The 13,574-nt window shown below is 36.7% G+C and overlaps 1 protein-coding gene across 1 annotated transcript in view; it reads right to left on the minus strand.

The window, feature by feature from the left end:
- Positions 1-13,574, minus strand: part of DMTF1 (cyclin D binding myb like transcription factor 1) — a 30,467-nt gene that overhangs the window by 14,487 nt on the left and 2,406 nt on the right. Inside the window, exons 2-8 of the mRNA XM_059816516.1 lie at positions 9,029-9,145; positions 8,391-8,510; positions 7,325-7,419; positions 6,451-6,565; positions 3,301-3,377; positions 1,699-1,856; positions 864-896 (exon numbers count right to left, since the gene is read on the minus strand). Of these exons, the coding sequence (XP_059672499.1) occupies positions 864-896; positions 1,699-1,856; positions 3,301-3,377; positions 6,451-6,565; positions 7,325-7,419; positions 8,391-8,510; positions 9,029-9,137 (707 nt within the window). The 5' untranslated portion in view covers positions 9,138-9,145. The remainder of the gene's footprint in view (positions 1-863; positions 897-1,698; positions 1,857-3,300; positions 3,378-6,450; positions 6,566-7,324; positions 7,420-8,390; positions 8,511-9,028; positions 9,146-13,574) is intronic.

Raw genomic sequence — 13,574 nt, forward strand, 5'->3', positions numbered from 1 at the left:
GAATGTTTAGATAAACAGCCAACATCCATTCTGCACAAGTTCCTCAAGGATTTTCAGGTGGTATAGAGATCACTTGAGAAATCTAAATGATGCCTGATGAAAAGCCAGGCATCCTACAATTTACATGAGGCAAATCACTGCATAATCGTGTTCATAATTTTAACTATTATTTTCCTCCCACATATGACAACAGGTTGCTTAACATGTTGAGCCATGGCTACTTTTGACACATCTGGAACCACAGGCACCTTGCAGATGACACAAACCAGCTAAATTAATCCAAGCATATCCATCAACACAATGAAATATACTCCCTTCCTTCCTTCAGGCCAACATGGTTTCTTCAAACTGCTCAACCCTGGAAAGCTGCAAGAGATAAAGTCTGCAGCCCCTCCTCCTTGATCTATCAGGTTCATAGTCAAAATCAAGGAGCCTTACTGACAATTTATGTATCTCTCTAATACTTCACAGGAGAGATCCTACCCTTGACCTGCCACTTTCTTTAGAAATAACCTTTGCTCACGTTTCCTAAAGAAAGGGAATTTCTGTTTTTCAGAAACGTAACTGCAAATGTTGACTGTGCTTGTAAAAATCTGAAACATTACTACTTTCAACAGAAGGCTTGCTTTAGAACTTTGTTGCATACTGTTTATGTCCTGAATACACATTAGAAAATATAAAAAAATAATCCAAATGTTTCATTTCTCTTCAAATTAATTTAGTGACCACTATTTCCTGACAGAGTTGGAGCAGTCAAATTTACTTGTAACTTTTCAGTGATTTCATATAACAAAACCTGTAAAAACTGCTCAAGCTACTAAATATAAATAAGATAATGTGACCTTGTTAATAAAAAGACTTACTCTTTAAGCTTTTCAATTTCCTCAGGAGTATACCTAAGCAACAGGTCAATAAAAAGACATTATTTTAAACAGAAAACATATAGCATAAATATTTTTGCTTTACTAACCACACAGTACACATTTAGTTACAAGAGATTAAAGAATTTCAGCTATAAAAACAATCTGACTGAAAGCTTCGAAAGAGCATGAAGAACAAATGCCATTTTCCACATTAGTGCATTTCTAAGGTTATCTGGTCTAACATTCCTCTCATTTGCCAGCCAAATTCCTCGTTCTCTGTGATCTTACTGCTAAGAACAGAATTAGAATTTTGTGTATTCATCTCTCAAATAAACAGCTATTTTTTCCCTCCTGTCTCAGTTCACAATCCCCATGAGGCTGACTTTCCATAAAAAACAAAAACCAGCATTGAGATGGTATTTTTTATTTTCAACTGCCTTTAAAAACTAAAACCTAATATCCTTTTGAGCACTTCTGGATGGTGCCATACTCGCTGCTTTACAGATGGGCAAACTAAGGCCACAGGCATGAAGATCAATTAGCTCAAGGTCACAGTTACAGAAAGAAACTACATCTCAGCAGATCAGTGCTTGTGTCTATCAGAATCCTCTCTTCACCTTTGTTTTGTTTTTTTTTTTTTTAAAGTTGTGGATACTGTCAATTTAACACAACTATTGTGAAGGTTATCTACCAGAATTCAGCAGAGGTGACTTATGATTAAGAAAAGCTAGGTCTGTTTGGCTAGAATCTTTTGTCTCACATATAACATGTCAAACATTAAATACATGACCCTAGTCATACCAATAAAACCATGCAGCATTAGAGGTTTTCATACTTTCCAACATGGTTTCTGTCATCATACATGCGAAGAACTCTTCTATAGACAGCAAAGAGAGGCCGATTCAGACCCCAAGCTATTGTCCTGTAGAAATCTTTTCTTTCATCTTTTGACATTTCAAATATAATTTCAGTGGCATCTTTTATTCCACGGGCCTAGAAGAAAGCATTTAAAAAAAAAAACAACCACAAACAAAACCCCTTAGATAAAGTCTCCTAGAAATCAAGCAGTAGAACACTGAAGAATTAAAGCCTAGCATACTACTATGCAACTTTCTGTGTATCTGAAATACTACAGTCCAAAAGTTAAACCGAGTATTTATGAATTAGCTACCTCAAATACAAATCCTTGAACACTGTGGGGTTTTTTTTGTTTTGTTTTGTTTTTTTTAACATTGGAGTCCAGGTAGACATGGAAGCTTTAACTTTCATCTACATTTAAAAAAATCTGTCCAATGTGTATTTTAAGATCAAAAACTGAAGCGCCATTTAGAACATCATGGAAAATATAGTCTGGTGGAAATATCCTGCGGTTATCCAGTGGAAAGTTGTCAAAAAGTGCCATATCAATTTATCACATAATTTTAGATACTCTTTATCAGAAAGCAATTCTTTTCAATTAAACTACTCTTCTCGTTCTGATGGAAACTAAAAGCAAATCTGGTACAAAACCACTGGAGTTAAGTATAAAAGGAAAGCTTTAGTTTAACTTCAGCTTAAACTAAAAATCACTATATTTCAATTATTTGAAGCAGTACAAGAAAGCAGATAAATGGGAAAATAATGAATCAGATGAGTTATCAGTAACTCAAAAAAGTGATTTAGCTAGCTTAAAAAAGCTTCTCTAGTTTTAAAAAATAGTATTACCTATGAATGATTTTGTGACAGAAATTCTAATACACATGTGGACAGGCACACTTTCTACAACTAATACTGAGGATTTTTATACCAATGAAGACTAAATTCAGGGCTTTTTTTGATTCACAAATGAAGGATGGTGAACCTGTAATATCCAGGCTATATATTCTCAGCTGTAAGCACTCAGCTCAAACATTCTCAGCTGTAAGCCTACCACCAATATGACTTATGGGCAATTATCACTGTCAATGTGTTAACTGCATGCCTATTTTTACACTGAACTCTGACAACAATATGTTAAATGGAAGAAAACCGATACAGGCATCCTGTTAGTGTAGTAAACAAATACAGATATGGCATCAAAGAAATATGGAAGTTGTATTTGAATGCTTTGTAAGGAAAATTATCTCTATTCCTAGTTCAATTTTTCCCTCTGTCTTCACCAAAGATTTCACGAGTGATGTATATTCAGAGAAAGAGATTAAGCCACTTGAGCACCCTGATGTGAAATTTTAAAATGGTTATATTTAGTACACAAATCAAAAGCAATGTTACATTCAGTAGTCTTAAATCCTGTGTATACATACAATTATCTTATGTATTTCAAATGGGTAACGACCATTTCTACTACGAACCAATCAGAATCACTTATTGCACATTCTGGGAAGTACTAAATAAAGTTGGTTTCTAGCAGGGGCTGCATCACCTCGCCAACTAGCAGGTAACACACTCTAACACGTACCTTTAAATAACGCTCAATGTTACTCATCAAAATGTCAATTTCTTCCTTTGACCACATCCCTTGCTTCCACTTATGGCCTGAAAACAGAAATGACAAACTAATTACCGAAGTGAAAGTCAGCAAAACAACAACAACAAAAGTATCAGAAAAACACGACCCTCATTAGTGCAATTAACAAAGAAAAGAGAGTAGTAATTTTAGCTACTTAAACTAACTGGAATTAATTTTAAGCAGATGTTATTTCAGAACTGACAAACAATCCTTAGTAACTGTCAACTAATGTTTAAATAATGTGAGTCAGACCCCTCTTCAAAAACATTAATTTTTTTAAAACAGAACATGGATTCCTCTATGTGCTGTCAAGTCACATTTTCAGGCTTTCTCTTCAGCCACAACTAGAAAAATTCTGTCTTTAAACTGAAAATTTCCATGCATTCAAATGATTCCAGAAGCTGGGACTTAAAATGTGACTCAAAATATTACTTGAGGAATTGGCAACAATGTGGGGTTCTCTTATACACCTTATCACTTCCCAACATGTGAGTAGCGCTACCTACTGTGAGTGCTTTTCATAGAGGTAAATGCTCTACCTAGTCTTTTTTGACAATCTGGTCCCCCTTTCTCTCTTTTTTTTGCATTGGGAATAATGCCCAGTGGTCACGGTCAAGATGAAGACTCATGGTAAGTGTTTTATTTCCCAGATAAAAGTGGCAAACCAACAGAAACAAACATTGTGCTTTGTCTCTGTCTATGCCCTTAGTAACTACAGTGCCAGCTAAACTTTAAAAGCAAAGCCAATCAACTTTGTTCAGAGAGAAAATTTCAAACTTTAGGTCTATCAATAAAACATTAAAACATTCCTACCCTAAATTTATATATAGAGTCCTCTTTTTTCCCTTCATGCTTATACCATACTTAATATTAACGATCACTTGTAATTAAGATTATGCTGGTGACCTAGTTTACATACTGGTGTGTGCTGGCTACCTGCCCATCTCTGCTCAGAAAAATCAGGGTACTTCCTTCTCAGCCTGCTAATTACCAGAGCTGAGAGGCAGAACATACCAAAGAGACTGTTTACTCAAATCCAATTATAATGAAAAGTACAAGCATTACTACCAATTCCATCAGAACTGATGAGAGAAAACTCTTCCCTTGTGCCTGATGGCTTCAATCTCTTCTTCCAAAGCTACAGAGCCAGAACAGTCTACTACTGTAGCTGTGATTCACACCTCTATCCAAGCATCCGAACTGACTTAAAGGGACACTGCTACTCTTTACATGGAATAACCTTTAATATCCAACTATTTTAGCAAAGGCAGTATATTTTGCACTTCATGTGTTTGCATATTCAGTGCCAAGATTATTATAACCTGCCCATGGGTCTTCAAAGAAAGCATTATCAGGTGGAGACTGCTATAAAATGATGAGCTCAGGCAACACATGTCAAACTCCTAGCTACCGTAAAAGGAGACACATACTGAGATTCCTCCACAGCTGATCTCTGTGACAAAACAGGGAGACCCCAAGGGAAGTTCAGCTAGTATGGATTCTCAAATATTCTTCTCAGCGTATTTTATTGGAAATGTCTTCCTCAAATGATTAATTTCTTAATTAGAATCTCCAGATTTAATGCACTCATTCATTCACAACTGTAAATGCCACTTGTGATAGTCACTTGACATGCCTGTGAGACAGCTACAAATGCAGTAAGTTTCTAATATATTTAACAAGACACGCATCAAACATGAGGCCACCAAGTCACAGGAAGACAGTAATTTCTCTGCCAAATCACCAGTACATACTCCTCCCGTCACAGCTGACAACGTGCTACTCCCAGCCAAAGTCCCTTACCACCAGCTACTGGAAAGATCACAGCCTCTGTGCTTCTTCTCACCCTAGAGCACAGCAACTGTAGCAACATCACTTCTCGCTACTCCTACCCAGCGGCCTCAGTGCCATGATGCAAAGGAATCTCTTTGCTATTCCATCTCTGCCCCAGACCTTGGACTGAACACTGAATAGCTTTGAAGCCCTATAAATCTAATAAATAAGGACACAGAAAAAATGGAGAAATTATTTATTGGCTATCAGAAGCAACTGTTAGTGCACACTTGGGATCAGTGAGTGAATGGTCATTGACAGAGTTGCTCAGCTCCCTTTCTCCGAATTATCCATATCCAACACCAAGGTTCTGCGTGCCCCACCCACATTTTTTCACTGACTCAGCAGTACACTCAGCTCTCTGGAGTAGAACTCACTGGGTAAAAGATCATCTGCTTCTGTGAGAGAACACCATTACGTTTTTCCCTAAAGTTTTCTAATAAAAAAGGTGGTTGCTTTAGACTGACTGAAAGAGATTTTATTTTTTTTTCCTTAAGAAGAGGTAAGGTCAGGATAAGAAAAATAGTGGAGAGACTGAGGAAACTGGAGAGACAACATGTCTTCATTTCACACTAAGTTGTTACTCTAGGTTTAGAAAGGCACTTGCCCTGAAAAAAAAAACCCAAAACAAAAAAGCCCCCTCTAAAGTTCACAACTACTACATGATTGTGCAGGTACATTTTGAAAGGGAGGAATGCCAATGGGGTGGCAGTTTTAGGAGTAGCAGTGATTATTTCAGTAGATGCTTCTCTACATAATCCCCGTTCTTCCTGAAGCAACTCCATTCCAGAAACTGTTAAATAAGAATCACAACACAGTAGCCACACTAATAAACCCTACTCAGAGGAAGATGTATTAGCCTGAGCATAGATTCATTTTTTCCTGGTGTACCCGCCCCTGACTGCAGTTTCCCATCTCCTAACCAGGTAGACGTGCAAACACAACTGCCTAATGTGCCAACACACATTATCTACAGCAGTTCTCTACCACGGCCATTAGACCCAACTGTCACCACTGCGAGCGTGGCCCCTTCTTCTCTCCAAGTGTATCTGGAGTTCCAACTTCCTTCTTGCATACAAAGTGTAAGAGGGATGGTGAAGACTTAATGCATTAAATCTCTCAGCATTTTTAGAATTAGTCTTCTCAAATATCTTTACTAAAAACGCCAAACCAGAGATTACTTTATGCAACCTGCAAAACATTCTGAGACATTTGGAATAGCTTACCTTTTTATAGCGTGGGAGAATTGCATTTGAAATAGCCTACCTTTATTTGTTAGAGAATCCTTATCCTCTTTGGTTGTGAACCAGGCTTGACTAACAGCTGACACTTCTTCATTGCCCATTGGGGAGATTTCATCCAGCTGTTCATTCTGAAGAATCTTGAAAAGACCAAAATGAAATCATCCAGTAAGATCTTCAGTTCTTTCTATCACCTTGCATTTAACATGGAGGCATAAATTGAAGGAAAATGAAATCAGCACACCTAGTTACCTTGCTGACTGCTCAGAAAGGGCCACTTTTTAGATACGGCATTAAAAGTACATTCACCTTTCTTAAAACGCCTGAGTAAGATTTAGTACCTTAACATACAGAATTTGTAAGAATTAATTAGATAACATTCTTCATCCTGTTTAATGTACAGTGAATACGAAGAGTCTCACTGCCTTTTGTGGAAAGAGGACTGTGTCCAGCATCTCCAATCTAGAACTTTTAAACATGGTACACCCACAATGAGAACTGTACGTAACTGTTAGGACTGGTGACAAGACAAAGCATATGTAGGCCTGTTATAAAGCTTAATTTATAATCAAAGAATGACAGAAATAACAGATAAACTTGTCTTCTATGCAATCACCACAGAGCAAGTAATTATCAGTGGAGGGTTACATCTATTACTGTTTACTGTGTTGCTCTTTGGGCAGGAAGTTACACTACAAATAACCTCCCTCATATATAAAATTACTCAATTGCACTTTTATAGAACATTTTACAAACAAGATTCATACTTAAATACATTGATTTCATACTAAAAATAATCTTATTCATTTAATAAGCCCTTTCTGCTATTTGTTTCCCTTTTCATGTCAATTTAAATAAAAATGTACATCAAATAGGTCAATTTTGAAGTATTACTGTACCTGAATCTGAGTAACAGTTCCTTCATTAATCTCATCTTCAGCTACCTCTGTGGTAGCAGTCATGGTCACCTCAAAGCTCTGATCATTTTCTGAAACTTCAGAACAGGTAAGTTAGTTGTACACCTTACTCCTGTAACATTTTTTATGCATGCTACCCGTTTTATAAATTGCTACCTTTGCACTGAAAATTTTAAAGAGGCTTTATTCAGTATTTATTTGTTGACACAGGATAATCATCAAGATGATTATCAACTGTTCCTCTTCATAAAAATTAAACATGGGGTTTGAAACATTCAGTTTTACACTTGACCATAATTAAGACCTAATGTAAAACATATAAATAAAAGGCGTTTGATTTTGTGCAAACATTTGGTACTGTATTAATGCTTCCTTTCCAGCCCTATCTTCAGTATTTTCCAGTTACTAAAGCACAACGTTCAAATCTTTCAGCTGCATTCTTTTCCCCCAGTTTTCCTTCAACTTCAACATGATAATGCCTTTACTTCTAAGGAGTTTCTACTAAGTTCCACCAAATAAACAGCTGCTCTAGGTATTGTAAATTGGTATTTCAACTTGCTAGATCTCGTTTTGCCTCCCTTTGGAGATTATATGGAACCATCTAATATTCAATCAACTTCCTTAAGACTAATTCAGTACTCAGCCTACCTTTCGTACAACAATCTCTACCTTAAAAAGACCATACATGTCAGTATTACAAATCACAGAAATACTAACTATACTGTTTGATCATTAAAAAAACCTAATCACTCATTGCAGGAGGAGTGTCTAGTTTGTTGTTCATTCACTTATCCTTCAACTTGTTCAGTGCACCTGTGCCTGCAGTCCTCTATCTGTAAGGCAGGTTTATTTTGCCAAGACTGTATAGATAACATCAATTGCTGTGAAACCATCCAAGGCTCTGAGAAGTAAAGATGATACCTAAGTATACTAATGAAATCTGAAAATAAAACATGCAAAATATTCTAATGTGATCCAAAGAGTCCACTTTTAACTTTTACTAACAGAAACATTTGCTACAAGAGTACATAAACTTAAAACAACTTACTTGGAACTGCAACAACAGAAATGCACGGAGTGGAATCATCAAGGCTTTGATCATCCTCTGATAAGCAAAGCCTCTTGTGTGGAGGTTCAGTACTGTCTTCAGAGTCTACTTCATCAGTTTCTAACAACAAAAACATACACAGGTTACTTTCTGTTAACAAAGTGGAGCTTTGGACCAAGTTCTGTTAACAAAGTGGACCAAAACAAAAGGTAGAAGCAAACGTGATAGGTTGGTTTGGTGCTTTACTACTCCCCAGGAACTTGGCATAAGCTATGGGCAATAGCAGTTCACATGAATTCTTCAACAAACATTTTCTGTAAGATTTTCTTTATAAATTCCATCCACAGTCCATTACACACAAACAAACCCCTTAAGTCTACAGGAATTTGGGTACATGCTTGGCTCTAAGAACCCATTTCCACGGAAATAAATCAGAACAGCTATATCCTTGTTAGTGACATAAATACATAATTTTGTGATTTACACCTAATTTGACACTTTGTCCTTTAAACTGAAACAGAACAAATTGTAGCACAGTAAGCTGAATCCAAGTAGCTCACAGAATTTGGGGGCAGGGAAGTATGATGATTGGATCAATGAAAAAAGAAGAAAAAATACTATGCAATACAATTCTATACCATTTTGAGGGCAATGAAGTATAAGGTTCCCTTCAGTGTCCTGAGTCAGAGTCACAGAGTTCACGGTTTCTACTGTCACTGTATCAGACTCTTCTTCAACTGTGCTCATACTCAAACCTGAAAAAGCAATACACAGATTACTTTCCTTCAGTCAGACTTCGACCATAATGCTGCTTCCTTTATCTCAAACAACCAGCATAAACTCCCACAGGGAATGACGAATGTCTGTTCTTCCACATGAACAATGCAATTCCATGGTTTAAGACATTCACCTGCCTTTACTTTTCCTGCATACTTACACATCGCAGAAGGTAACATCAGATAGCTTCAAAACTACTTTTCCAGTTAAAAATAGCACCTAAACTCCCCATTCAGGAGCATTTGCAATCTACTAGTATTTTTTTTTTAAACACAAACCTAAGCTATTACTTTTTCACATCTGGTATTTTTTGTCTCAGTAATATTTGTTCCACTGCTCATTTAATAATTTTACTGTTATATAACCTAAAGCTAGTCAGGACTGAGAAATATTTTTGTAGTGTCATACTACTCATAGCTGCACTATTTATAGATTGCTAAGTTGCAAAGTTTTATTCTGCTTCCATGCACATACCTAACTTGTGAAGCTAGTATTTTTTCTTTACCATTGAAACAACATGAGCAACAGAAAAATTGGGTGCAGGCAATCACCAGTATAAAAAATTACTCAGAAAATAAGTTATCCAGGATAAGCAGTGTACACTGAAGTCAGTGAACCTGGGCAATACAAAGTGCTTCTGATAATCTCATCTCCACTATAAAAGTACTAAGAAGAAACCCAAAGCTTCTAAGAATTTCAGTGTAAAGTAGCACTAATTTTGAAATAAAACAAAACCCCACAAAAACATTCTAACCTACCAAATACAAAGAAATGTAACCTTTTCTGCCGCAGAAGCTAAATAGAAATCACATCTAAAATACCCAGAAGCTTTGCAATGATCTCATCAGTTTTGAGCACCTGGGTTTGGTGACTGTCTTTGGCAGAACTTTGTAAAAAGCAAATATCATCTATTTCTCCTTGAAGCACTCAGCCCTTTTTATGTGTTTTCTCATACGTCAATAACAGAAAAAAATTACTTTGTAACTTTTATTTTAAAGCCAAAATACTGTTATCAACGATTTTAACTTAAGTTGTTAATCAGGAAATGATTTAATTTTTAATCAGAAAACATGCTCTTTGGTATTAAATACTCCCAAGAGCAGTGTTTTCTTGGAAGGATAAAACTACTGCCAGTCTTTCAATAAAACTACTTATCACCTCTCAAGCTTGATGAAGATTTGGCACATCTTTAAGCACATGTAGTGACTGATTCCTAGAATGAAGTGATATTACCGTTCTGAATGTGTCAAAAATTTCAGATACCACTGACATTTTAAAGCAGAGAGTTCTCAAGTTTACTTTCATATCTACCATCAGCAACAGCTCCTTGCCACATGCAAGTGTAGGAGGCAATAAATTCCTTGGGATTCATCTGCTTCTGAGTTTTACAGCCTCTGCCCTATCCTTTACCAGAAGCAGTGTTTGCTGCATGGCTATAGTATTGATTTTTAAGAACCAAAAGAGGCATCCTTAACTCTAAAACATGACAAAAGAAATCCAAAGTGCTACAGCTAAATTAGCAGACTGTAACTTCTTCAACCCAGTTTAGAATTACTCATTTAGCTTCTTGGGAGTGAACAAATTGGATAATTCTGGAGGGCCAAAAGAGACAGATTCTCATTTTCATGTTCATATGTACTTTCAGAATAACTTTTAGTGCAGGGAATGCTGTAGTAAAAATTCACAAAGTTACTTGAAATGCCATGGAGGATTCTTCTTTAATTTTACGCAAACAGATAGTGATAACACTTATTTCTTTATAATCAGCTGAAAGTGCCTATTTTTCTTCTCACCGCTATAAAGGCTTGAAAGACATGAGATTTATTTCTATAAAACATTATGTCAATCATGTACTTCACCTAAAGCTGATCTAGAAGCAGCGGAAACTATAGCACCATCCACAGCAGAAGACTCAGAAGACCATTCCTCCTTTTTTATTCAAAGAACACTGAAAAGCCAATACAGCAATAGCAAAGCTGGGCCATTCTCATCAGTTACTCAGGATTTGCTAAGAATCAAATAGTATGTTTATAGGATTAGGCTCCCAAGTCAAAAACACAGAGTAACTAGGGTTGTCCATTTACATTCTCTCCCTCCCTGGTTTGCCATGTTAGAGGAGAAAAGGATACAGCATAAAGGGGTCCGTACATCCAAACCTGGCATCTCCGTCAAAGGTGGGGAGGAAGATACACCATGATCAACAGCTGCTACCCTAACACTTCCATGCAAAGAGCTGTGACAGGACTAAATAGACAATAGCTGAGGCACCACATCTAACAGCAGCACTGATTATTCTGATCAAGTTAGACGTCTACACTTGCCTGCCTGAGCTGCCAGGTACTCCTTACAAAGCACCAAAAACTGTGCACAGCACGTTGTTCAAGGAACTGTGATTTCCTAAGAAGCACTCCTCAATGTAATTCCTGGATTGAGCAGGGTTTTATAACTTTTTGCCCACCTCCCAAGAATGGTTTATTCCAACAGCAAGTGCAGGCTCTCCAGAAAAACCCAGTAATGTTCTGTGTCAGATACCTGAGATTTAGTGTATCTCAAGTTTTCTGACTAAAGGTAGTAATCATAACCAAGCTTTGATAAAAACTTAGGAAGAACCAAATCCTTGATTTGACTGGAAAAAATCCCCATCAACTTTAACGGATACGGCCTTGGACCTCAACTGAAAACCGACCGCAAAGAACATGAGGAGTCAAGTCAAAGTCAAATGCATATTTTGGACATTGTTCTTTATTCATTAGACTACACACATACAGAAAAACTGAAGGAAACAAACAAACTTGTTCTTTCAACATACATTTACACCAGGGTGGGAGCGCTAACCCACAAAGACGTGAATTAGTGACCAAAAGGTGAGAAAAAAAAAAATAATCTCAAGTAACTGCGGTGGTTCCTCTGTGTGAATAGGAAACGATCTCCAGATCTTACAAAAATCAGTGCTTTACATTTAAATAATAACAGAACTACCACGTATGCTTAAGATACATCAAATACAACATATGACGGGACCACTTGGAGTTTATGGTGAGGTCAGTGGAGAAAGCACAGTGCTGCTGCAGGAGACAACGCCCTCTGATGCAGGCTTGATACTGGCTGCAGGGACACTGTACTCGCCCAATGTCCTTGATTTATCACAGGATGACAGCCGAAACCATGCTAAACAATGCCGTACCACCACAGAGGTCTTTTAGGATGTGCCATGCAAATTCTGTTTAATACAGACACCTGCACATCCACTACACGTCCACTCCTGAAGAAGTTAAATACAAAGTTAATGACAGCCAATGTTTCTTAATTAGTGAGAATTACGACATGAGTAGTCTCATCACCTCCTATATACCACCTCCTTTTTGTAACTTCACTAAGTATGCTTTTGAAAATGCACTGCTTTCTATTTAAAACAAAAAGCTTGCTTTAATTTTAAATGTACGACTCAAGACTTTTCTTTAATCCTTCATTCAAACACATTCTTTATACTGATACCAATCTACCACTAATATTTTATGTTTTGAACGAGGAGAGTGTTAGCTTGTAGGGGAAGGGAACACTGTTGGATGCACATAAACTAACGTGTGGATGCATATTACAAAATGCAGTGAAGATAGCATAAACTTAAATTTCTAAGATAGCAGCTTAGAAATCAGTGTAAATTTAATAAGCGCTTTTTGGCTTGTTAGATTTTTGGGTGCACTTACCAAATCCAACATTTTAAGAGTTGCATTACAATCCTGAACAGGTTCCAACATGCAACCAAACAGATAGGAAAATACTTTGCCTACAAGAATCATTTAATATAGAATTCCAACATAAATTTTCCACTAAAGCCACATAATACAGCAGTTCTTATTTATTTGGGAAACATGCAGCAGATTTAGGCAGAAAAACCCCCACAAAGCTGATTTCATACCAAGTTGCAAAAAAAATTTAACATTTTTATACAAAATTCCTGTAGTTCTAAATCATCTTCATCAGGCAGATGGGCTCAATTATTCTGTGGGCTATAAAAATTAAGCACTTCTAAGAAATAGTATTTTTACCCTTGCAGACAGAATTCTGTCATTACACCTAGTTATTAACTGAATGTTATGGCTCATCTTCTGTGGACTGTCGTCAATCTTTTAAAATTTCTACACGAAACTGTATTAAAGCGTGTATTCTCTGCACTAGGCAAAAAGTAAAAATGTATTTCACTAAATCCTGTAAGAAGCAAAAATTTAAGTTTATTAAGGGAGGCTTCTGGCTGTTGAGGCGTTTAACTGGAACAATCACACGGGATGCACTGGGATTTCAAGGCATTCATTCAAGAGTAACACAAAGGAAACAAAGTCATTACAGGACCCCATATACCTCATATTTAAGGAAGCCTGAACGTTTAGTGTATTCCATACCATGGCT

Source organism: Gavia stellata, chromosome 4 (genome assembly GCF_030936135.1).
Source record: "Gavia stellata isolate bGavSte3 chromosome 4, bGavSte3.hap2, whole genome shotgun sequence".
In the NCBI taxonomy this organism is placed as follows: Eukaryota; Metazoa; Chordata; class Aves; order Gaviiformes; family Gaviidae; genus Gavia; species Gavia stellata.